Raw genomic sequence first — 27302 nt, forward strand, 5'->3', positions numbered from 1 at the left:
CCCCTAGATGGATTCCTCAAGGGGTGTAGTTTTCTCAATGGAGTCACTTTTTTGGTGTTTTCACTGTTTTGGTCCCTCAGGGGCTTTGCAAATGCGACATGGCCGCCGCAAACCATTCCTGCTAAATTTGAGCTCCAAAAGCCAAATGGCGCTCTTTCCCTTCTAAGCTCCGCCGTGTGTCCAAACATCCGTTTATAACCACATGTGGGGTATTGTTTTACTCGGGAGAAATTGCTTTACAAATGTTGTGGTGCTTTTTCTCCTTTAGTCCTCGTGGAAATTAGAAAAAATTAGCTAAACCTACATAATCTTTGAAAGAATGACGATTTTTATTTTCACGGCCTACTTCCAATAATTTCTGCAAAAAACCTGCGGGGTCAAAATGCTCACTATACCCCTAGATAATTTCCTCAAGGGGTGTAGTTTCCAAAATGGGGTCACTTTTGGTGGATTTCCACTGTTTTGGCACCGAAAGAGCCCTTGAAACCTGACATGGAGCCTAAAATATTTTCTAATAAAAAGGAGGCCCAAAATCCACTAGGTGCTCCTTTGCTTCTGAGGCCGGTGCTTCAGTCCATTACCACACTAGGGCCACATGTGGGATATTTCTAAAAACTGCAGAATCTGGGCAATAAATATTGAGTTGCGTTTCTCTGGTAAAAACTTCTGTGTTACAAAAAAAATAGAATAAAAATGAATTTCTGCAAAAAAAAATGAAATTTGAAAATTTCACCTCTACGTTGCTTTAATTCCTGTGAAACGTTTAAAGGGTTAAGAAACTTTCTAAATGCTGTTTTGAATACTTTGAGGGGTGAAGATTTTAAAATGGGGTGACTTTTTGGCGGTTTCTAATATATAAGGCCCTAAAAGCCGCTTCACAACTGAACTGGCCCCTGTAAAAATAGCCTTTTGAAATTTTCTTGAAAATGTGAGAAATTGCTGCTAAAGTTCTAAGCCTTGTGATGTCATAGAACAATAAAAGGATGTTCAAAAAACGATGCCAATCTAAAGTAGACATATGGGGGATGTTAATTAGCAACAATTTTGTGTGGTATAACTGCCTGTCTTACAAGCAGATACATTTACATTTAGAAAAATGCAAATTTTTGCAATTTTTCACCAAATTTTGGTGTTTTTCACTGGTAAATATTGAATTTATCGACCACATTTTTCCACTATCATAAAGTCCAATGTGTCACGAGAAAACAATCTCAGAATCACTTTGATAGGTAAAAGCGTTCCGGAGTTATTACCACATAAAGTGAAATATGTCAGATTTGAAAAAATGGGTCTGGTCCTGAAGGCCAAAATGAGCTTGGTCCTGAAGGGGTTAAAGTGATCCCCTCTCCTAAACTCCTCCTCCGCCTGTAAATAACGGTCTGCAAACATTTTGCGCCTTTTAATAATCCGGTGTCCCTTTGTACGCACACACCAGAAGGGAACATCAATGCACAAGCGCAGGATTTTGTGTACTGGGGGAAGGTGTGAAGCTGTCAATCAAAAGTAAGGAGGCGGGGTAAACACGGAAAGACTTGAGGAATGAAGATATGACTTTTCAAAAAAGATATGACTCTTTTATGCTCATTAGCATACGGTGTGGGAATACTAAAAACTGAATACTAAAGCTACAGAGCCGACATAGAAGACAATTATAGGTTATATAGAAATGATTTTTCACCCACTACCACCAGGTATTGCTGGTTTAATAGGTGAAATGCTGGTGACCGGTTCCCTTTAAAAGAATTCATGCTGTTTTGAAGACAAAAAGTGGTCACACCAAATATTGATTTTAATTAAGATTTCTCTACTGTTCATTCTCTTAGTTTTTTTTATTTTGTCAATTAAAATGCAAACACTTCTATTTTTGAGAGCATTTACAGCATTTTTCCACAACTGTCTAAAACTTTTGCACAGTACGTGGTAGAGCAGGATTCCCCTCTCTCTCTCTGTGTGCAGTGTATAGAAGACATAATAGATGTTCGGCTTTACCCACTAACTCAGAGACAACCGCGAATTAGAGAGAGCGCCTGCAGAAAAAAACTGCTAAGAAATGCAGAATACAAGTCATATAATGGCTAGAAAAAGTGTTCTTCCTTATGTACACACACGTATGCAGCTTACTCTGAAAAGTCACCTGAAATATTAGCTGTTCTTTAACCCCTTCCCGACATTTGACGTACATGTACGTCATGGAAAGCATTGACTTCCCGCAAAATGCCGTACATGTACGTCAAATGTTTGGCACCGGCTCAGAAACTGAGTCGGTGCCATCATCACTGGATCTCAGCTGTATCTTACAGCTGACATCCGACTGTAACGGCGAGGACCGAAATTAGCTTCGATCCCCGCCATTAACCCCTTAAGTGCAGCGCTCAAACGCGATCGCTGCACTTAAGGTGTTTGCAGCTCATCGGAGCCCCAGCAATGAAATTGCCGGGGTTCCGGTGGCTGCAATGGCAACCGGAGGCTTAATACTGGGCTCCCGGTCTGCCTAGCACCGAAGCCGGTCAAGATCCGCCCGGCGGCGGAGCCTGATCGGCTTCCGTAGCTGCCGGCAAGATGGCGCCGGGTCAGGAGCTGATCCGGCGTCATCAGCGGTGGATGTCAGCTGTACTGTACAGCTGACATCCACCTGTAACGGCAGGAACCGGAGCTAGCTCCGATCCCTGCCATTAACCCCTTCGATGCAGCAATCGAAAGCGATTGCTGCATCGTAGCGGTTACTAGCAGATCGCCAGCCCTGACAGGCAATCGGGACTGGCGACTGCTGTTATGGCAACAGGAGACACAATGGTCTCCTGCTCTGCCATTACGGAAGCCTATTAGGCCCCGCCGGGAGGCGAAGCCTAATCGGCTTGCTGTCAGTGAATGACTGACAGATCTAATACATTGCACTACATAGGTAGTGCAATGTATTAGAAAAAAAAAAATCTGGCCGTTGGACCTTCAAGTCCCCTAGTGGGACTTGAAGAAAAGTGTAAAAAAAAGTATAAAAAAGTGTAAAAAAAAGTGCAAAAAATAAAAGTTTGAAAACAATAAAAGTTTCAAGTAATCAAATAAAACACAATCCCCCTTTTACTCTTATCAAGTCCTTTATTATTGAAAAATAATAATAAACCATATGTATTTGGTATCGCCACGACCGTAACGACCTGAGGTATCAAAATATTGTATTATTTATTGCACGCGGTGAACAGCGTAAAAAAAACCGTAAAAAACGTTACCAGAGTTTCTGTTTTTTAGTCACTTTGCCCTACAAATATTAGAATAAAAAGTGATCAAAAAGTCGCACGTATCCAAAAATGGTACCTATAAAAACTATAGCTCGTCCCGCAAAAAACAAGCCCTCATACACCTCCGTCGCCAAAAAATTAAAACGTTATGGTTCTCACAACTTTGCGACAGAAAAAAAATACATTCTTTTTACAAAAGTAATTTTATTGTGAAAAAAGTTGTAAAACATAAAAAAATGCTATAAATTAGGTATCGCCAGAATCGTACTGACCCACAGAATAAAGTTAACATGTAGTTTATAACGCATGGTGAACGCTGTATAAAAAAACCGAAAAAAGCTGTGCCAGAATTGCATTTTTTTGTTTACCTGGCATCCCCAAAAATAGGATAAAAGGTGATCAAAAAGTCACATGTACCCCAAAATGGTACCAATAATAACTACAGCTCATCCCGCAACAAACCAGCCCTCATACCGCTACGTCTATGAAAAATAAAATTAGTTATGGCTCCAATAAGTCAGGAAATAAAAAAATATGCAGTTGTGCCCGAGGGGAACATTTCTTCAGTTTGAAGAGGCGATTTATCAAGGACCTAAAATTAGGGAACCAGGAAAGGGAGGGCCCAAACATATCCGCTGGAAGCGACGGTGCCCGTATTATACCAGGACAACACTTCCCAGCAAAATTCCTCAAACTACAAAGGTGCAGAGTGTGGACCAAAAGGGGGATAAGAAATTACACCATTTATCAGTGCGACACTGGCCTGTGCGGAAAGGATTGCTTCACAGCATAACACACATCTATGGATTATTAATTTTTTTTTCATACCACCTGACTATGCCCCTTATATACTCCGCCCCGCTTACATGTACCCCCACATTATAAAACACCAGCAATACTCAAACAAATTTAGTACCAAGCAAAATCCGCTCTCCAAAAGCCAAATGGTGCTCCCTCGGCTCTGAACCCTACAGCGTGCCCAAACAGCAGTTTCCTTCAACATATATGGCATCGTCATACCCGGGAGAACCCTTTTAACAATTTTTGGGGTGTGTGTCTCCAGTGTCATAAGCTTGGCATGACATATTTGCCACTGAATGGCATATCTAGGGAAAAATATAAATTTTTAATTTGCACCATCCGCAGTGCATTCATTTATGGAAAAGACCTGTTGGGTGAAAATCCTCACTACACCTCTTAATAAATGCCTTGAGGGGTGCAGTTTCCATAATGGGGTCACTTCCCAGGGGTTTCTTTTTATTATTTCACATCTGAGCCTCTGCAGTTGTGAACCAATACTTTGTAAATCGCCAAATTAGGCCTCCACTCCGCATGGTACTCTTCATTCCTGAGCCCTGTCATATGTCCAGGCAAAAGATTAGGGCCACATGTAGGGTGTTTCTAAAACCGGGAAACACCGCATAATAATTAGAGGGCTGTCTTGTTATGGTGGCACAAGCCGGGCACCACATATTGGCATATCTATGGAAGAAAATCCCATTTTCACTCTGCAACATCGAGTGAACACTAATTTCTACAAAACACCTGCAGGGTTAAAATGCTTACTACACCCCTTGGTAAATGCATTGAGGGGTGTCGTTTCCAAAATGGGGTCACTTCTGGGGGGTTTCCACTGTTTTGGGCCCACAGGCGCCCAGAAACCAATCCAGCAACATCTGCACTCCAAATGGCGGTCCTTTCCTTCTGAGCCCTGCCGTTTGCCCAAACAGCAGTTTATGACCACATATGGGGTATTGCCGTACTCGGGAGAAATTGCTTTACAAATTTTGGGTTCTTTTTTTCCTTTATTTGTTGAGAAAATGAAAAAATTTGCGCTAAAGCTACGTCTTATTGAAGAAAAAGGACTGTTTTTATTTTCACTGCCTAATTCTAATAAATTCTATGAAACGTCTGTGGGGTCAAAATGCTTACTACACCCCTAGATGAATTCCTCAAGAGGTGTAGTTTCCTAAATGGAGTCCCTTTTTGGGCGTTTTCATTGTTTTGTCCCCTCAGGGGCTTTGCAAATGTGACATGGCCTCCGCAAACCATTCCTGCTAAATGTGATCTCAAAAAGCCAAATAGTGCTGTTTCCCTTCTAAGCCCTGCCTTGTGTCCAAACAGCCGTTTATTACCACATGTGGGGTATTGTTTTACTCGGGAGAAATAGCTTTACAAATTTTGTGGTGCTTTTTCTCCTTCAGTCCTTCTGGAAATGAGAAAAAATTAGCCAAACCTAGATTTTTTTTGAAAAAATGTAGATTATTATTTTCAGGGCCTACTTCCAATATTTTCTGAAAAAAAACTGTGGGGTCAAATCGCTCACTATACCCCTAGATAATTTCCTCAATGGGTGTAGTCTCCAAAATGGGGTCACTTGTGGGGGGTTTCCACTGTTTTGTCCCCTCAGGGGCTTCGTAAATGTGACATGGCCTCTCAAACCATTCCTGCTAAATTTGAGCTCCAAAAGCCAAACGGCGCTATTTCCCTTCTAAGCCCTGCCGTGTGTCCAAATATCCATTTATTACCACATGTGGGGTATTGTTTTACTCGGGAGAAATTGCTTTACAAATTTTGCGATGCTTTTTCTCCATTAGTCCTTGTGGAAATGAGAAAAAAAATCGCTAAACCTACATTTTCTTTGAAGAAATGTTGATTTTAATTTTCACGGCCTACTTCCAATAATTTCTGTAAAAAACTTGTGCGGTCAAAATGCTCACTACACCCCTAGATAATTTCCTTGAGGTGTCTAGTTTCCCAGATGGGGTCACTTTTGGGGGATTTTCACTGTTTTGGCACCGCAAGAGCCCTTCAAACCTGACATGGTGCCTAAAATATATTCTAACAAAAATAAGGCCCCAAAATCCACTAGGTGCTCCTTTGCTTCTGAGGCCGGTGCTTCAGTCCAGTAGCACGCTACGGCCACATGTGGGATATTTCCTAAAACTGCAGAAACTGGGCAACAAATATTGAGTTGCATTTCTCTGGTAAAACCTTCTGTGTTATAAAAAATATTGTATTAAAAATTTATTTCTGCAAAAAAATATGAAATTTGTACATTTCACCTCTACTTTGCTTTAATTCCTGTGAAATGTGTAAAGGGTTAAGACATTTTCTAAATGCTGTTTTGAATACTTTGAGGGGTGAAGTTTTTAAAATGGGGTGACTTTTTGGGGGTTTCTAATATATAAGGCCCTCAAAACCACTTCACAACTGAACTGGCCCCTGTAGAAATAGCCTTTTGAAATTTTCTTGAAAATGTGAGAAATTGCTGCTAAAGTTCTATGCCTTGTGATGTCATAGAAAAATAAAAGGATGTTCAAAAAACGATGCCAATCTAAAGTAGACATATGGGGGATGTTAATTAGCAACAATTTTGTGTGGTATAACTGCCTGTCTTACAAGCAGATACATTTAAATTGAGAAAAATGCTAATTTTTGCAATTTTTCACTATATTTTCGTGTTTTTCACAATTAAATACTGAATGTATCGACCAAATTTTACCACTATCTTAAAGTCCAATGTGTCACGAGAAAACAATCTCAGAATCGCCCGTATAGGTGAAAGCATTTCAACGTTATTACCACATAAAGTGAAACATGTCAGATTTGAAAAATGAGGCTCTGTCAGGAAGGTCAAAAGTGGCTAAAGAGGGAAGGGGTTAAAGAAGTAGAGAAGAAGCTTTTATTCAGAAACACACCTTGTAGTGTGAATGGAGACTCACACAGCCAGATTCACACGACTGTTTCTGTTTTGCGTCCACAAAAAATGCACCGTTTTTCTTCCGTTGCAGTTCCGTGTGACATCATTGTTTGTTCCGTGTGGCACCCGTTTTTCATGTCATTATTGGTGCACATTTTTTTTATTTCATTTTTTTTTTCTCTGCATTTTTTTTAGCAAGTGGTGGATGAATCACGGACCGCACACGGATGACGTCTGTGTGCTGTCCGTGATTTTCACACACCCATAGACTTCAATGGGCGACGTGGTCCACAAAACGGACCAGAATAACACTTGCAGTGAGTTTCATGCTACAGACACACTGCGTAAAAAAACAACGCACGTCTGAATAGTCCCATTGAATTCCATGGGATGTGTGCTGTCCGTTTTTTTTTAATGGACGGCACATGGACGTATACAGCGTTCGTGTGAATCAGGCCTAAGAAACACACAGGAGATCAAGCAATTTGTTTATATGAAGAGAGGGCCTGCGTACAGCACTGCTTACATACGGGGTGGAGCTCTCCCCTCTCCTGCTCATCCTCTCACTGTTTGTAAGCTGCAGGCTCTCCTTCAGTTATATAGGACTGGGATCTCCCTCTAAAAAGACATGTATTGGGTCATTTGTAAAGCTTCCCCTGAAAAGGAGGCAGAGGCAGTGAAGCAGAACGATCTGCCTATGCAAGCTATGATGGGGAGGGGAAGAGCAGCAGCAGAAAAATGCATCCCCTGAGCTTCCAGTCTGAAGAAAATCTAGCACCAAAATGAATGGGAAGATTTCTGGATTCATGTAAGATACAGGGCTAGTTTTAGCTCTGTTCGAAAAGGATTGTCGTGTACTATATGTGATCTCTGATTTTTTTATTTTTTTTTGTCAATTCAGGGACAACCCCTTTAAGTTTATTCCATTGATAAATATGCCTCTAAGGCTCTGTTCAGCGATATTTAGTCCGGCAAAATGAAAAAAAAACATGGCCACTGCTTTCCACCTTGCGACAGATTCGGCGCTAAAGCTTTTGTTCTGCTCCTATGACGAAGCAGAACAACGGAAAACGGGACGCAGATGTGAACATAGCTTAAGGCCATATTCACACGAATGTATCCGATATACGTCCGCAAAAATCGGACCGTTCTAAATGCATATGATTTTCTGTATTGCGTCCGTGAGTTATCCATTTCTCTCCTCTCCAAGCACTTCCTTTTTTCACCTTTCTTTTTACGTTTCATTAGCAACTGATCTGTGAAAAACTGACAGCACATGGTCGGTGTACTGCCCACTCTTTTCCACACACCCATAGACTCTTTAATGGGTAAGTCTAGTCTGCCAAAAAACTGACAAATAGGGCAAGCTGTGAGGTTTTTTTGCAGCGAACACACGCTCCATTGAAAAAAAACAAAAAAAACGGACGTGTGATTAGCCCCATTGACTTGTATAGATCAGTTTGCTGTCACTTGTTAAAACGGACAGCACATGGATGAGTAGTTTTGGTCTTGTGGACAACCCATTTTTTAAAATCTGACCTGTCCCTTTATATGGTAATAACTTTGCAATGTTTTTACTTATCCAAGCCATTCTGAGATTGCACTTTAAATTAGCGGAAAAATGTGGTAGAGAAATTCAGTATTTATTTGTAAAAAAAAAATACGCAATAATTTGGAATAAATGTATCTGCTTGTAAAACAGATAGTAATACCACACAAAATAGTTACTAGTTAACATTTCTCAGATATTTACTTTATTTGCATCACGTTTTTTTTTAACATCCTTTTATAACGCTTATAACTTTAGCAGCAATTTCTCACATTTTCAAGAAAGTTTCCAAAACCTTTTTTTTTAGGGACCAGTTCAATTCTGAAGTGGTTTTGAGGGCCTTATATATTAGAACCCCACCATAAGTCACCCCATTTTAAAAACTGCAATCACTCAAAGTATTCAAAAAGGTATTTAGAAAGTTTCTTAACCCTTTAGGTGTTTCACATGAATTACAGCAAAGTGAAGGTGAAATTGACCAATCCAATTAGTTTTTTGCAAAAAATCTGTTTTAATCCATTTTTTTTTTCTGTAACAAAGAAGGTTTTACCACAGAAACGCAACTCAATATTTATTGCCCAGAGTGTGAAGTTTTTAGAAATATCCCACATGTGGGCTAGTGTGGTGATGGCCCGAAGCACAGGCCTCGGCAACAAAGGAGCACCTAATAGATTTTGGGGCCTCCATTTTATTAGAATATATTTTAGGTACCATGTCAGGTTTAAAGAGGTCTTGTGGTAGCAAAACAGTGGAAACACATCCAAAAATACACCATTTGGCAAACTACACCCCTCAAGGAATTTATAGAGGGCTATAGTGAGAATTTTGACCTAACAGGTTTTTTTTGCTGAATTTAGTGGAATTAGGTCGTAAAAATGAAAATCGTAATTTTTTTTTTCCAATATTATCTAGAGCTTTTTATTTTTTACAAGGTCTAAAGGAGAAAATGCATGCCAACATTTCTAGAGCAGTTTCTCACGAGTAAAACAATACCCCATATGTGGTCATAAACGGCTGTTCGGACACCCGGTAGGGCTCAGAAGGGAAGGAGCACCTTTTGACTTCTGGAGCTCAAATTTAGCTGTAATAGTTTATGGAGGCCATGTCACATTTGCAAAGCCCCTGAGGGGACAAAACAGTAGAAACCACCAAACTACGCCCCTCAAGGAAATTATTTAGAGGTATAGTGAGCATTTTGACCCCACGGTTTTTTTGCAGAAATTATTGGAAGTAGGCCGTGAAAATGAAAATCGACATTTTCTTTTCCAATAAAATGTAAGTTTAGCTTAAAAAATTTTCTTTTCCACAAGAACTAAAGGAGAAAAGACACCACAACATTTGTAAAGCACATTTTCCTGAGAACGGCAATACCCCATATGTAGTTATAAACTGCTGTTTTGACACATGGCAGGGCTTAGAAGGGAAGGAGCGCCATTTGACATTCAGATTTTGCTAGATTGGTTTGCGGCACCATGTTGCATTTGCAAAGCCCCTGAGGAACCAAAACCGTGGAAACACCACAAAAGTGACTGCATTTAGCAAACTACACCCCTCAAGGAAGTGGAAATTGAATCCAGCGCTGAGTCCTTTTAGGTCTGTTAAAATAGGAAGCTTCTTCCAAGTTTTATTTGCAATAAAGTTAAAACAACAAATATAACGAGTACTGGTATTCCCAAGGTACAATAGAGGGTTTTAGCAGTGTGAGCGGTGCCTACGCGTTTCTGACGCCAAATGCGTCCTTAGTCATGGCTTCAGAAACGCGTAGGCACTGCTCCCACTGCTAAAATCCTCTATTGTACCTTGGGAATACCCGTACTCGTTATATTTGTTGTTTTAACTTTATTGCAAATAAAACTTGGAAGAAGCTTCCTATTTTAACAGACCTAAAAGGACTCAGCGCTGGATTAAATTTCCACTTTTTTGTCTATGTTTACACGTGTACCGACACGAGGACCGGTGTGCGAACGACACAACATATCAGTGACAAGGTGAGCTGGAGGAACCCTCCCATTGTTTCTACCCCTCAAGGAACTTATCTAAGAATATAATTAGCATTTTGACTCCACAGGTTTTTTTGCTGAATTTACTGGTATTTCAATTTATAATGTGGGGGCATGTGTAAGTTGTGAAAAGCAAATCAGAGTATACTAAAAATGGTATGTGTATATGTGTATGTATATGTGTGTGTGTGTGTATATATATATATATATATATATATATATATATATATATATATATATATATATAATAAAATTAATAATTTATAGATTTTTGGTAAGCCTTGAAGCAATCCTTTATGCACAGGCCAGGTTTTTCTGATCAGGTGTCGCACTGATAAGTCTCATCCCCCATTTGGTACACACTCTGCGCCTTTTTTGGGATCTCCCCTTATTTACAGTTTGAGGAACGATGCCGGGAACGTGTTGCCCTGGTACGATACGGGCGCCCTCGCTTTCAGCAGATGGGCTTGGGCTCTCTCCTTCCTGATTTTCAAACACAAATGCCTTGGTAATCTCCTCTTGAAAATTAAGAAATGACCCTGTCCTGCCTGCACATTGGAATAGCACATAAACGTTATGCAATGCCATCTGTACCATGTGCACGGCCACCTTTTTGTACCACACCCTAGTTTTTCACATGGCACTATATGTCTTCAGCACTTGATCTGAGAGATCAACCCCTCTCATGTACTTATTATAGCCCACAATGCAATCTGGCCTGGGGGTCATTGTAGTGCTACCTCGTACAGGGACGGGTGCTGCCGTTCCCATGTGTTGTGGTAAAGAGAAATACATCCCTCTTGTCCTCCTACTTGACGAACAACACATTCTCCCTGCATAATGCCCTGCTCTCACGCCTTCTGAGACTTTGGCCAGCAGTGTTTTAGGGAGGCCTCTCTGTTTTTTGCGCACCATGCTGTATGCTGCAGTATTTATGGTGGAGAGGAACTTTAAATAGTGGCATTCTGGTCTTGAAGTTTTCCACGTAAAAGTGGTTACATTGGTCCAGCAGTGGGTACATCAAATCCCACACTATTTTCCCACTAACTCCCAGGATGGGGGGACATTCTGAGGGTGCAATCCTGGAGTCCTTCCCTTCATAAACCCGAAACCTGTAGGTGTACCCTGAGCTACTCTCCCAGTTCAGTTTGTACATTTTTATCCCATTCCTTGCCCTCTTACTGGGCAGGTATTGGTGGAATATTAGCCTTAAAATGTACAAGGGACTCGTCTATTGCAATGTTCTTTTGGGGGGTACACGCTTCTTGAAATTTGGTCCAGAAATGATTCATGACTGCCATGATTTTGAATAGGTGGTCATATGTGGCGTCATCACGGGGCAGGCACTGTGCATTATCATTATGTTGCATCTGTACTCCAGTTTTGTCTGATCTGTGGCTTCTTTACTAACCCCATATGCAGCACAAGGCCCCAAAATTTGAGCATCTCTGCTGCATCTACAAAGGTCCACTTGAAGGGTCTAGCATATGATTACGTGGGGTTCTGGGCAATAAATTGCTGGGCATGTAATTTGGTCTGGGCCACCATTAAATTCATGAATTCATCACTGAAGAAAACCTTACAATCGATTTCTGTGAGGCCTTCAGTCTCAAAATGAGTTCCTGAGCTGCCTATGAATTCAGGTATCTGAGGCTTATAATTCTCATGCTCATAATTGTAGGGCCTGAGGTCATGTGACCAGCAGGTCTCTAATCAGTAACCAGAACTGCAGACATAAAGTGATGTGACCTTTGTCTGCAGGTCCTTTACAGGACAATGCCGTTTTGTCGCGGTTTTTGCCGCGATTCGGGACAAAAACGCATTGTACATGTGTCCCCCGGGAGACCCGCGCGGCTGCCCAAAACGCTCAATGATGATCTGCCATTGCCCTGCTGAGTAGACCCTTTGGGTTGATTGGGACATTCTTATTAGGGAGGTGTGTAGTGCTGCTTTTACACGTGTATTTAATAATTGCTGAATTAAAAAAAAAAAAGAAGGAAAACACGTTTAGAAAATAAAAATGAAGTATTAAAAACTTACTGAACAAACTTCAGTAATAAAAAAAATTACAGAAATATAAAACTGTAAAAAATTACCTGACCAGGGTTGCCAACTATCCGTAAATTTATGGACAGTCCGCAAAAACCCAGTGTTTTTTCTTTCTGCCGCCCGTAGCGTTTGGAAGAAATAAACACTGTCCCGGATTTCTACTGTTCCCTCCGATGATTTGCACTTCGCATGCAGCAAAATTTACATGTGCAGACACTGCAAATAAGAAGGGAAGCCCGCCCTGCAGGCAGCAATTAGGAGGAGAGGGGACTTGAGGCGGCTGCGGAGGAGGAGCGTATGACTGTCTGTGACTGTCTCTGACTGAGGTGACCTCAATCAGCGACGCACATTCAGTCATTGGGTCGATGCTGGGATCAGTGACATGTGAGTCACCTGGTCCTGACCTCATGTCCTGAGACCAGGCAGGTGGGTGCGGGTGGGGGTGGATTGAGTGTCGGACTCACCAGTCACAGCCCCGCTTGTAGGTTTCCCACGCTTAATTAGCATGGGAAAGCTAAAAGCGGGCCTATGACTGGGGAGTTTCAGTCACTCCCAGTGCACACCGCATGCAGCACCAGCGGCAGCCAGTCTGACTTGGGGTCTCTGACCAGTCAACACCCCCATGCAGCAGACAGACCTTGCTGGCGGGAGAAACTGAGGCAGTGTCCGCTTGTAGTGGCAAGCTCATTTGCCTTATATGTGAAAGGTCCCTGGTTCAAAGCCTGGCAGAGCTTTTTTTTTTTTTTTTTTTAGATTATTAATATCTTAATTGTATTAGACGAAGTTCACACTAGCGTTCATATACGTTTTATATATTAAACCTTTCTTCTGTCAGAGGACGAGAGGATCGATACATTAAATGGAAAGCAACGGTTCCGTTAGAATTACCATTGAATTTAATGGTAATGCTTTTGTTTCAGTTGCTTTCCATTTGTCATCGTTCGCTAGGTTTCGTTTTTTTTTGAACGAAAACCAATATTCTGCAGACTGCACTTTTGTTTCAGTTAAAAAAAACGGAAACCTAGCGAACTGAGACACATGGAAAGCAACTGAAACAAAATAATTACCATTGAAATCAATGGTGATTCTAACGGAACCGTTGCTTTACGATTTATTGGATCGATCCTCTCTTTTTTTTTTGTCGGAAGAGAGGTAAACGTATATTAACGGTATTGTGAAAGAAGTCTTACTTTAATCGTTTTTTAATTCAACTTGAGTTGTGCCCGTACTCTTCTTTTTACTATCCCACTCATGTGATCACTTAAAAAGGTGTTCGTTATGCTCTTTATTATCACTTAGGCTCCATACACACGACCGTGCCCGTAATCACGGTCTGTGATTACGAGCACGGCCGGCTGCGGACAGTCATCCACATTTGCGGACCGTGCTCCCATTATAAAGTATAGGAGCACGGTCTGTAAAATAAAAAAATAGTACATGTCCTATTTTATTATGGAAGGTTTCTACGGCCATGGAAATTAATGGGCCCATAATTACGGACGAAATCTATTGTCGTGTGCATGGGGCCTTCGTCTTGATTTTGTAATGTGTCCGTAAAAATTTTGGTCTGTCCGTGATTTTTAGCTCAGTTGTCCAGAAATTTCTGAAGTGGAGTTTGGCACCTGTACCTGACACTAAAGCCCCATGCACACAACCATATAATCGCGGTCCGTAATTACGGACCCATTCGTTTCTATGGCCGACGGAGACCTTCCTGTATACCTACGGGAAGGTGTCTGTGGCGCAGAAACATTCCGAAAAAAATAGGACGTCCTTTTTATCTTAAGGACCGTGCTCCCATACTTTATAATGGGAGCACGGCCTGCAAATACAGACGGCAGTCCGAGGCCGGCTGTGCCCGTAATTACGGTCATGTGCATAGAGCCTTACTAACTAAAATTTTGTGACGCTGTATCTGCTAAAAAAAAAAAACACTGTATAAAACTAGTATAAAATCTATACCGCAGTAAATTTAGACTAAAACTATAAAACTACGCTATGTAAAATTTAGTGACCAAACTTCAGTAAAAAAAAAACGAATGTTCGTCACTGACGCTAAATCTGTAATGCTATATATTAATGCTAAAAAAAAACTGTAGTATAAACATTATACTACCGTAAATTTAGACTAAAATTAAAAAGCTACAGTAACCACTGACACTAAATTGAACACTATATTTTAGGGAAAACTGTCGTATAAGAAATCTACTACAGTAAGTTTACACTAACTTCAGAAAAATTGTATAGCTAAAACTACCTAAAATGCTAAGTGATATATTTTTTTTATTATTATAAAACTGACACTAAGCTATAAGTCAGCTACCCTAACGCCCTACCTATGCAGGTACTAGCTACAACTAAACTGCTGCTACCCTAACGTCCTACCTGTGCAGGTACTAGCTACACCTAAGCTACCGCTATTATAAAACGGACGCTAACCTATACATCAGCTACCCTAACGCCCTACCTATGCAGGTACTAGCTACACCTAAACTACCACTACCCTAACGTTCTACCTATGCAAGTACTAGCTACACCTAACTATATTTTATTTAACTTTTTTTTTAAAAACTTTTTTGCAGTTTTAGATATAAAAAAAACCTGTTCACACTGAACATAATTATAGACTCGGCACACACAAGAAGATGGTGCAGTAAAAACAGGCCTAAAATAAAAAACCTGCGCCAAAATGCACAAATGCCGATCAGTGATGGCGGTCACTGATCAGCGGCAGCAGGATGTACACGGTGGGGGAGTGTTGGGGGGACTGGAACATGGACTGGGAAAGGGAAATGTAGGAATCACTAGTGCTGCTGCTAAAATAAAAATCAGCAGCAGCACAGTTGATGATGATGATCACAGTGAGTGATCACACAGCAGGATGCAGAAGAGGACGATCGCAGCACAGAAGGCCTCAGTAAGGGTAAGTATAGTTTGCAAACGGTAGAACACCAGCTCTGCTCACCGTTCCTAACCGGAATGAGGTGGGCAGAGCTGGTGCAGGGTGTTTGAAACATCTGCCATTTCTGCGATTGGTCGGTCTATGCAGACTGACCAATGGTAGTGTTGGTGGGGGGGGGGGGCGGGTGGCACCACCCTCACTGCCTCACAAGTACATGGCAGGAGTTGGTGCTGTCCTAGACAGCACCAATCCCCACCGTATCACTGTGCCCTGCGGCAGTGATAGGTTACAGCAGCAAAAAGCCACAATAAGCCGCGATCGGCATGTCTCCTTTGACTGACCAATCGCAGCGATCGCCTATACGGGGGAAGCGTGCTACCCCCTTGCACCACGAGTAAAGATGGCCTGCTGTCAGGGACTGCAGCCATCTTTACTCGGCGGTGACCACTTAATGCAATCCAACGTATAGGTACGTTGGTGCGCTAAGTACCTAATGACAACAACGTACTAGTACGTTGGTTGTCGTTAAGGGAATAATAACTATATTCCGAGTTCTCAGTCAGCACATTTATTCTCTAAATGCATTCGTTTTATTATTTCTCCAAAATATGTCAAGGGGAAGGTATCTGCGGTCCCATCAGCACCTATTGTTGCTTGAATGTCTATGACCTTTTCACAGTCAGGTTTTATAAATGGCAGACACTTTCTTACGTTCTAGCAGATAAACTCATTTGGATTTAACACATCTTATGATTTATTTTTCTACTTTCAAGAAAGTCAATGGTAAAGAGATTTAAAGTTACAAAAGAATCCAAAAGCGATGCACAAGGCAGAACATGTGGATATAAACTATAGTGAAAATGTTTTACGGGTAAATTCTAGAACTTCTTGTTGACAAAGCTTGTGGTGCGTGGTGTCCGATCTGTTGGCAGCATGATATAGAGCAGGAGGAGCGGATCAGATTGATCTATAGCTTATAGTAGAAAAGTAAGAAAAGATCACTTGTATTTTATTAATACAAATTACTCTGCGCCCTTCGCCGTTATTGACAACGGTTTATCTGTGCATACGTATACAGGGAAGGCAGTGTGTCAGTGAGTAGGACCACCCATACAATACAAGCTGTCCTGAATCTTTTCCCTCAAAGCTATATAGCAATCTACGCAGCTCCTCCTGCCTTCTAATCGGACAGCATATACCATGTGAACATTTAAATCTATTGCTATATGCAATCGCATGTATTGGTTGTATCCGGACAGTTATTTCTTTCCTGAGACCGATACAACTGATTAATAATTTTCGTGCTTTTTTCACGTGGACATTGTCCATAGCCAGACAGAGAAATGAAATGTTTCTCTATCAGGATTAGTCTTCAAAATTCCGCTGAATTTGGATCTTTCTCCTCTTCATAGATCCGATGGTGATGACTTGCATTTGCTCTCCTCCCTATTTTATCTAGTTGACAATGAATTGGATGATAGACGTTTTTATACCATTTAACTGCTATTTTTACAGTTGCATTTATACGTATTGGAGACAATTTATTAAGACTGGCTTTTTATACGCCAGTCTTAATAAAAAGTTAGAGTAAGATGCGACACATTTATTAAGACAACGCCTCTTAATATGTTGCCTCTTTTGACCGGCCGTGCTCCACAATTGTAGCGCTGCAACCGCAGCTGTGAGCCACAATTGTGGTGCAACTACCGAGACTGTGCGCCATTTCCCCCACCCCCCATAAGCCATAAAAAAAAAAAAAACAATACTAACCTCACCGCTCTTCTCCCCTCTGTCCCCTCAGGCTTCCTGAGCATGCCACGCGGCTCATACAGGGCCCTGATGCCAGGCAGCGTTAGGGCCTTATATGTAAAACCGCTCTCAACGTCATCCGTGCTGCATCACATGGCCTTAAAGGCGTTGTCCAAGCACGGGATAGGTCATCGGTATATAACACCCGGACCCTGCACCAATCAGTTGCGACGACCACCGGATGTATATGCCAGATGCAGATAGCTGAAGGCATGGAATAGTGGCCGGGCTGCAGTACTGCTGATTTGCTCCTATTCAAGTGAATAGAAGCAGAGTTGCTGTTCTGCAGCACGGCTTCTATGCAGTGGTCGGAGCCAGCTGCTTTCGGCTCTCAATTCTGCATACCCTGCATAAAATCTGGCAGCCGGAGCAGTTGATCGGTGCGGGGTCTGGGTATCAAACACCCAACGATCATATACTGATGACCTAAAAGAGAACTTGGTGAAACAATCCCATCTCTGAAGCAAAATATCTTCATATCGAGCAAGGCACAGGAGAGCAGTTACAAGACTATTTAACGATGGTACAGGGTACCTACCCTTCTTTCTATTGTGCACTGCTGGCAGTATGAGAACAATGTGCCATATGTAGTGAAGATGCCCCTTTATATATTCCTACTGGAACAAGGTAAAATGGTCATTACTTTTTAATAACCTATTATAATCCAAAACACCTACTTTTGTTTTGTTTTTTTACCAAATTCCAACTACAAACAAGAATAGCTTGTCATGTATAGTTTCACAAGTTTCAAGAAATATAATAGCTGGAAGTTGCACAAGGAGAAGTGTTCGTAGCCGATAGTATGGGTCAGAACAGAGTGAAAAGTTAGGTACGCTTTAAACATTTCAGAATAAGCTGTCCTATGCGTGTGTACGAGTAATAACTACTTCTGGACATTACATGACTTGTGTTCTGCATCGTTTTAGTAGTTTTCCCCTCTACAGAATCTATCTCTAAACAGGGTTTTACAATGGACGATTATCGGGCAGACGAGCGTTCACAGAACGTTTGTTGACGATAATTGCCCAGTGTAAAGAGCGGAATGATAAGGTGATGAACGAGCAAACACTCGATCATATGCCGGTCGTATCGTTTTTAAAAAATAAATTATTATCGTTGTCGGCAGCACATTTCCCTGTGTAAACAGGGAGACGCGCTGCCGACATGATAGTGTATGGGGACGAGCGATCGAACTAACACCGCTCATTCCCCATACATAGCTCTGTGTGACTGGAGCAAACGAGCGCCGATCAACGATGTCTCGGTGATCGTTGTATCGGCCGGTGTAAAAGTGCCTTAATTCTCAGTTTTCCTAACCTAGTGGGTGAAGCCTAACTGTTATCACGTCTGCTATTCAAATGGATTCCGCAGCATGCGGTGGATCATACACTAGTAAGGAGCAGGATAGCTGTGAACCCAGCACTGGGGTGTATGTGTGTATATGAGATAGATTGATTAGATGGAGAGCCATCTATCAACTAATCTATCTTTATCTATCGTCTTAATTAATTAAGACTTCTATGGAGAGGGTAGGGTGCTCCTTACCTAAAGACGGATTTTGATAAACAACAGGGGTTGGACAGTAGATTACGTGAAGGGAGACACCTATTGGCAGTAACTTCACACAGAATTTAATTGATTTTAAAGTTGTAAATAGTGCTCTGTTAGATCGCACATAACTTTTCAAGTGTAATCAAAAATTCACCTGTGTCTTGATATTGCTGTTACATACTTATGGTACCCCGTGGTGTTATAGCCCTCTCAGAACATACACGTATCATTCTTGTACAAGATCGAGTGTGCTGTCCGAGTCCAGTCAGTGATCCGAGGAAAGATGGGACATGTTCTATCTTTCCTCGGATCGGAAACGCAGACCATTTTTCACGGCCCCGATTCACCCGCTAAAGTAAATGGGTCCGTGAAGACTATCGGGTGCCACTCGGATGCCGTCAAAAACAGCCCGAGTGGCACAACGGTCGTGTGCAAGAGATTTTAATCATGTTTCCACTGCAGCTTCTAGTGTCCCGATTTCATATAAGCTGGCCTGCACAATAGCAGGAATCACTCTACCACCAATGTACAAGATGATCTGGGCAGTGAGATTGGGCTACTGGTCATGAGTGACCACCGGGATTGGAGGTAGACATTCTGAAAGGGAATCCAAAGAACAATAGGGGGCGCCATAACAAGTATGTAACAGCAATATCTACACACAGGAACTTATTTTTTTTCTCTTCTATGATTCAAATTAAATTTACGTTTCACCTCATCTAACAGAAATGTAGCATCTAATTGTGGGACAACACCTTTAAAAACCTGTAGAGACCAAGCCAGTGAGGCAGCCAATGTCTGAAGACCTGTAGCAAGTTCTCCAAGGTGGTTGGAGCAACCTCCTAGTCTACTTTTTAAGTATTGATTTTATTGTATATGTATTGATATAAATACTTCCTTGATTTTAGTTGCCTGCCCTGTGCACAAATTTCTTTGTTATCCAATGACTTGTATGTGTTTTGTTAAAGATAATGAAGTTTGTTTTTGCTCATACATGTTTACTCTACATGACAGGTAATTTTCCATGATGTCAGCACCCTGACAGAGAAGCTGTTTCCAATAGTAGAAGCCATGCAGAAGCTCTTCAGTGCTGGCACTGGAACTTACTACAGCGATTCCATCTTTTTCCTCTCTGTTGCTCTACATAAGATAATGCCAAAAGGTAATGTGGTTAGGTCATATATCCGAAATAATTATTTTGTTTTTTATTATGGTTGAAATAATTTTTATATACCAGACCACTAAATGTCAGTCCATTCTGTCATAGTATAAAAATAATGTACTTCTATGTTATGTTAGTTTCCTTTTGTATAAAATTACTGATGTATTCCACTACGTGAAGTATTGCGAGTGGAGGAGGAGAGGATTTGCAAAATGAACTTCGAGGCTCTGTCACCACATTATAAGTGGCTTATCTTCTACATAATGTGATCGTGCTGTAATGTAGATTACAGCAGTGTTTTTTTATTTAGAAAAACTACAGTTTTTGATGGAGTTATGACTTTTATTTTAGCTTTATGCTAAAGAGTTTCTTAATGCCCAATTGGGCGTGTTTTACTTTTTGACCAAGTGGGCGTTGTGGAGAGAAGTGCATGACGCTGACCAATCAGCGTCATACACTTCTCTCCATTCATTTACACCACACATAGTAATCTTACTAGATCACTATGTGCAGGCACATACTCACATATTAACGTTACTCAAGTGTCCTGACAATGAATAGGCATCACTACCAGCCAGGACGTGGTGTCTATTCAGAATCCTGACACTTCAGTAACGTTTGTGTGTGATTTACAGCAAGACAAGCGTAATCTCGATTTAAATTACAGTTTACAGCGTAATGTTGCGAGATTACGCTTGCCTTGCTGTAATCTCACACAAACGTTACCGAAGTGTCAGGATTCTGAATAGACATCATGTCCTGGTTGTAGGTGATGCCTATTCATTGTCAGGACACTTGAGTAATGTTAATGTGTGTGTATGTGGCTGCACATAGTGATCTAGTAAGAACACTGTGCTGTGTAAATGCATGGGGAGAAGTGTATGACGCTGATTGGCCACTGATTGGTCAGCATCATACACTTCTCTCCACAACGCCCACTTGGTTAAAAAGTAAAACACGCCCAGTTGGACATTAAGAAACTCATTAGCATAAATCTAAACTCCGTCATAACTCCGTCAAAAATGATCGTTTTTCTAAATAAAAAACACTGCTGTGATCTACATTACAGCGCCGATCACATTATGTAGGAGATAGGGCACTTATAATGTGGTGACAGAGCCTCTTTAAGTCATCTCCCCAATATGCAATGGCTACCTCTCTGGTACATATTGATGCAACTTTGTAAATCCTGCCGCTGTATTGGCATAGGGGGGAGAACTTTTAGTTACATGAAAATATATACATTTTTGAGACTAGTTGTATGACTGGCCATGCATGATCGCTCATAGAATACCAACTTTCCTTTACTTGCTTCATCTAAAGTAAGCTGGTTATGCCAAAAAGCGACTCTTGGGGAAATTATGTAGGCCTTCGTTTTTCTCCACCTTCTCAATATGGTAAGCTGAATTATCAAGCTTTATACACTTTGGATAAAGTATTGGGACACACCTCTTAACCATTGAACTTAATTTTCATTCAGTCTCATTGGCACAGGTGTATAAAATCAAGCACCTAGCCATACAGTCTGCCTTTACAAACATTTGTGAGAGAATGTGTTTTGAAAAGCTCAGTGAAATCGAATGTGGTACTTAATAGGATTCCACCATTGCAACAAGTCAGTTTGTAAAAGATCTAAGAGGGTAGAAATTTCACGATTGACTGTGAGTGGTGGTATTGCAAAATAGAAGCATTCAGGAACCACAGCAACTCAGAAATGAAGTGGCAGACAACGTAAAGTTAGAAAGTGTGGTCAAGTGCTTAGACGCATAGTGCATAAAAGTCGCCAAAGCTCTGCTGACAATAACTGCAGAGGTCCAAACCTCCTTTAATAATGGCATCCACACACAAACTGTGCGCCTGGAGCTTCATGGCATGGGTTTCCATGGCCAAGCAGCTTCATGTAAGGCTTACATCACCAAGCACAAGGCCAAGATTTGGATGGAGTGGTGTAAAGCACGATGCCACTGGACTCCGGAGCAGTGGAAATGTGTTCTGTGGGGTGACAAATCACCCTTCTCTGTCTGGCAGTCTGATGGATAAGTCTGGTTTTGGCAAATGCCAGGAGAACGTTACCTGCCTGTCTGCATTGTGCAAGTTTGGTGGAGGACGGATAATACTATGGTGGAGGGGGGGGGGGGGGTCGTAGTTAACAGAATGCTGAAGGTAGTAGAAGAAGGAGAAGATGAACAAATGGAGTGGATGGCAGATAGATAGCATGCAAGCAGCTAACCGATGTATAGACCGTGAACAAGAATTAACAGCGCTCAGTGACCCTATGTGATTACTATCCCTCAGCAAGGTAACACAACAGCTTGGCAGCAGACCTAACGCACAGGAAAGTCAAACAAACCAGTGGAACTACTGATCCTAGGATACACAAAACCACTATACAAAAACTAGATCTCTCAGAGGATCAACAGGTCACACAGTACAAATAAACACATAGACAAGAACAAAGTCACCATCTAGAATCTGGAAAGAGTTTAGCACATGCCATATACCGTATAACCAGCACCTGAGTAAAACCAAGAAAAGTACTCCACCCTAATAAACCAAATAATGACCAAATCCAGACTCAGACCAAAGGCATTGCCTAGCAACGCCCAAAGAAAGAGATAACAAATCATTGATTAGCAGCAGCCCTGCTGCTAATCTTAACAGTATGTTACACTGTCACTTAGGGCTGGGTGATTATGACCTAAATCAAGATTAATTGAACATGTATCCTTGATTACAATTCATAAATGATTTTAGGCCACACCCCTTTATGCATACCACGCCCTTATTTTCATGCCACGCCATTTAATGAATATAGATCCCCTGAGCCTGCTCTATACTATTAGTATATTATGTACCCCCTGACACTTCCCCTCACACAGTATAATGTCTCTATAGCTGCCCACATTCAGTATAATTCCCCATGCAGTATATTGCCCCAATAGTGCCTAATAAAAATAATAAAATACATACTCGCCTAACCCCTTTCCAACGACAAGTGAAGCAGATCACTCTGCTCCTCCGGTCTGTGTGTTTTGGCGCATATTTCAAGTTGCACTGCACTTCTGGCATATACTGGCCTTTCAGGCATCTTATTGGTCCACGATATCCACCCTATTTGCTTCTTGTTAAGCCTGCAATGCCCATACGCCACAGCGAGCGGACAATGCCCGCTCCAATGGTATATTCATGGATGATGGGGGCTATATACAGGGATGATGGCTGACCGGTGTGTACAGGGATGATGGGGGTTATATACAGGAACCCCCATCATCCCTGTATATACCAGCCCGCCATCAACCCTGTATATAACCCCTATCATCCCTGCATATACCAGCCCGCCATCAACTCTGTATATAACCCCTATCATCCCTGTATATGCCAGCCCACCATCAACCCTGTATATAACCCCTATCATCCATGTATATACCATTGCGGCGGGCATAGAGGCATAACCAGAAATAAATAGGGCAGGCATTCAGGACTCTGTGGACCAATTAGCTGCCTGAAATGTCGGTATATGGCATAAGTCCAGCTGACTCTGAATACGTTTGTTGTGAGCGGCTGGCGTTATACAGTTCCTTGTTTTACTACCGGATTCAACTGTGTATATATATATATATAATATATAAAATCTATATATGTAGTACATTTACATCTTCTTTTTTTTTTTTTTTTTTTTAATGTGCAGTAAAATGTATGTTTTTAAATGGGGGAACATTTCTTTTATATAAACTTTGGGAAATGCAGTAATGTGGGTAGTTCTCACACATAGCTAAGATACGTTCAGGATTCCTTCCCCTGATTTCCACTGTGGACATAATATTAGCACGTGCATTGTGAGGCTGCATGTATTTATCTTTTTTTATTCAAATATTTGATAGTATGTGCACATCCTAAGTAGTAAACCCTATCTAGACTAGACCTTTGTCGTATTGGGTCAAATACACATGAGTTGTAATTGTTGCAAAAACTTTTAAAAAGTTTAGTACGATGCAAGTGAATTGGATTTTCTGCTGATTATCAAATCCGCAGCATGGTCTATTTGTTTCTGCTGCAGATGTCACCCCTTGTTACACATGCCGATTTTCACCGCAGATGTTTGGAAAATCCACAACAGAAAAATTCTGTCACTCGTGAGCATTAGCTGTAGGGTAATTTTGCATTTCTTTTATATTCGTGTCCCAGTAAGTGTATAAACACACTGGGCGAATATGCTGCGTAAAAGTACACCGCGTATCTGCCCTGGAACCCACAGTGAATTCCGTCCGGGATAAAAACAAAAACACCATATTGTGGTGCAGTATTTCGGGCGGCTTGTCTGCTGTGGAAATCCTGCTGGAATAATAATAAAACAAGTTTATACCTACCCCGGCCGTATTCATGGCGACGCATCCCTCTCTGAGCGTAGTCCCGCCTCCTGGGATGACACTGTAGTCCATGTGACCTCCGCAGCCTTTGATTGGCTACAGCGGTCACATGGAATAAAACGTCATTGCTCAAAGAGAGCAAAGTTTGTCAGAGTTTTCTCCCCATTTAAAAACATAATTTTATTGCACATTAAAAAAAATGTATAAATGTACAGAAAAAGAGCGTGAGCAGTTTCATGTATCTGTCCTATCAATTCAAAAACTATACAATGTCATAAGTCAAATGGGAGGAAAAAAAGGGGCTATATATAAATGGCGAATATATATATATATATATATATATATATATTATTTTTTGAATTTTTTTCTATAAATGGTAATGTGCATAAAGTGAGCAAGCAACTAAAAACGCTCGTTTCCCTTATCTGACCATGAGACAATAATCTCCTTGTCCAGAAAACCTTGCTACACACTTCATGTTTTTGGCAGCATTTTCACTCCCTAAAGCCTGTTACAATTCACAGATGTGACCGGCTGTCTAAAGGGGTTTTACACAGGACGATTATCGGGCAGATGAGCTTTCATATAACGCTCGTGGCCGATAATTGCCCTGTGTAAACAGGGGAACGAGCAATGCTCCATCATCTGCTGGTCCTATCGTTTTAGAAAGTAAAAGATTATCGTTGTCGACAGCATATATACTTGTGTAAACAGGGAGATGCACTGCCGACGTGACGATAATATATGTGGACGAGCGATCGGAGTAACAGCCGCTCATCCACATACATAGCTCCGTGTGACAGGAGCAAACGAGCGCTGATCAACTATGTGGGCCGGTGTAAAAGGGTCTAAAGAGACTGTTAACCGTTTTAATTGTTGATGCCTATTTTTCAGTATCTTTTTAAACTGCGAGGTTCCAGTGGTTATTTTTAGTACATAATTATACTGCATTTACTTTTGACATTTAAAGAGTATCATTTGGCTTTTACAGTTTAACTAGAAAGTTAACCCAATGCAGTAGATCTGCATTTACGGCGGTGTAGTCAATGCATATGTGGAACATATTTTTGTTTGTGGATTTTCCTTATATTATTAGTTCAACAAAGTACTGTTTGCTATGTTTTTCTTGTAGTGCCAAATGGAAATATACAACGTTAAAGCGTAGTTCTATTTCTTTTTGTATCATAAAATGTTTGCTATTTTATAGTAGATATACTCTTAATCATTTATAGGGTGTACATTTTTGCCAATTTGCTTTCTAAACAAGTCAAGAAAGAAAAAAAAATGTTTTCTATGTTTCCATTCATTGGCGGGTTTTGAGTGAAGAGGGGACTACCATGCCCGAGTATCCATAAAAAATAAACAGTGATAAAGATGTATGGCTTAATTGTTTGTGATTGTATTTGTTAGAGAGTATTACAGGTCTCAGAATGAGCTGTGCCCATTGTCTGTCTGGGTTATATTGAATGAAAAAGGATCAAAGATTGTAATTAACAGTCTACTTGTGTTATTTGGAGATCATGCTCTTTGCGCCATTGCCAGTGCACGAGTAAAACAGCCCTTTGAGTAAATTGACAATGCAACTATTAACAGCTTGCTAAAGACACAAAAGTTACTGAGCCGTGGTGTGCCGAGGTTACGTAAACACACTATAGTACATAGCGGGTATTGTTTCCTAAAAGAACAGAAGATAAAACTTGAGTGGTCTAATTTGGTCTTTGCCAACTTGAAATTCATTGACGTAGCTTGATAGATGGCTGGAAGTCGTAACTAATTCATGGCTCCGAATAATCTCAAACAGTACTTGTCATATTATGTTTCATTGTAATATATTGTGGCCTAATAAGTGATAACTGTGTAATACACTTTTAGAATGTTCTGTCGGTTGCGATACATATCTCTTAGTTACATATGTATAACTACCCTTCCAGCGGTGCTTATGCTTGCCTCCAAATACTCACCTCCCACATGCTCTGACGATGCGCCCTCTGCTACAAGCAGCAGTCTATTCACAGAATATATTTTTTCGGAGTTACCATGGTAACATTACACTAACAAGAGGCCCTGAGGTCATCGTAATCCCTAGGAATTAACCCATTTTAATAAATGGGACATACAGAAATAATTTCTTGCCATATTGAAATGGATATGATTCAAAAGTTGTCATCAGATTAAAATTAAAGTAATTGCAGTGATTTATCTAAGGAAATTGCATATCAATGTTTTGGGACCTCTATCGCAGGTTTTTGTAACTTCTATGTACTCCGGTGAATAGTAAAACTGAATAAGCAGCCACTTCTCCATTGATCGTTGGCACCCGGGTTGTCGCCAAGCTACTGGCTTCTACAAAGTAGGCTTTTATTTTATGTCTGATTGGCCTGTTACAAAACTTTGTTTTGGGAGAATACCTTTACATTTAGGATTTATGGATCTTAAAGTAAAATACCTTGCACATGTAATAGGTGAATTGAGGGAATCTTAACAATACCAGCACACCATATGAACGGTGCGCCGGTCTCTCCAGCAGTGCAGCATGCAGTAGATTAATCAACAGGGCACAAGACTAGAAGAGTGCCCTCTGAGGATAATGGTAAGCTTTTAGGGGTCAGGATATTGTATTGGCTGTATGCTACTTGAGTTGTTTTTTTTGGAAGTTGGAGCAAATTGCAAATTTTCAATATGAATTGTATCAAGTCAGATACACTACTAAACACTCCTTAGATTTAAATTGTATTTGGTCCTGAATTTTTTAAACTAAAGTGTTATAAAAAAAATATATATATTGAATGAAAAGTGAGAAACAAGCTATATTGGAAAATAAACTCTCTAAATGATAAGAGAATATCCGTACATTTATGAAGGTAATGCTATGCTAATACGATTGGCCTTTATTACTTAGGTTATCAAACAGGAATCACCCCCTAAGGGCTCATTCGGACGAACGTGAATAACCGAAGTGTCTTGAGAGTGAATAGAC

General features: G+C 40.9%; 1 protein-coding gene across 1 annotated transcript in view; it reads left to right on the forward strand.

Moving 5' to 3' along the window:
• Positions 1 to 27302, forward strand: part of XXYLT1 (xyloside xylosyltransferase 1) — a 289758-nt gene that overhangs the window by 60114 nt on the left and 202342 nt on the right. The window contains exon 2 of the mRNA XM_075864061.1: positions 19811 to 19958. Coding sequence (XP_075720176.1) covers positions 19811 to 19958 — 148 coding nt within the window. The remainder of the gene's footprint in view (positions 1 to 19810; positions 19959 to 27302) is intronic.

This window comes from Rhinoderma darwinii, chromosome 4 (assembly GCF_050947455.1).
Source record: "Rhinoderma darwinii isolate aRhiDar2 chromosome 4, aRhiDar2.hap1, whole genome shotgun sequence".
Taxonomy (NCBI): Eukaryota; Metazoa; Chordata; class Amphibia; order Anura; family Rhinodermatidae; genus Rhinoderma; species Rhinoderma darwinii.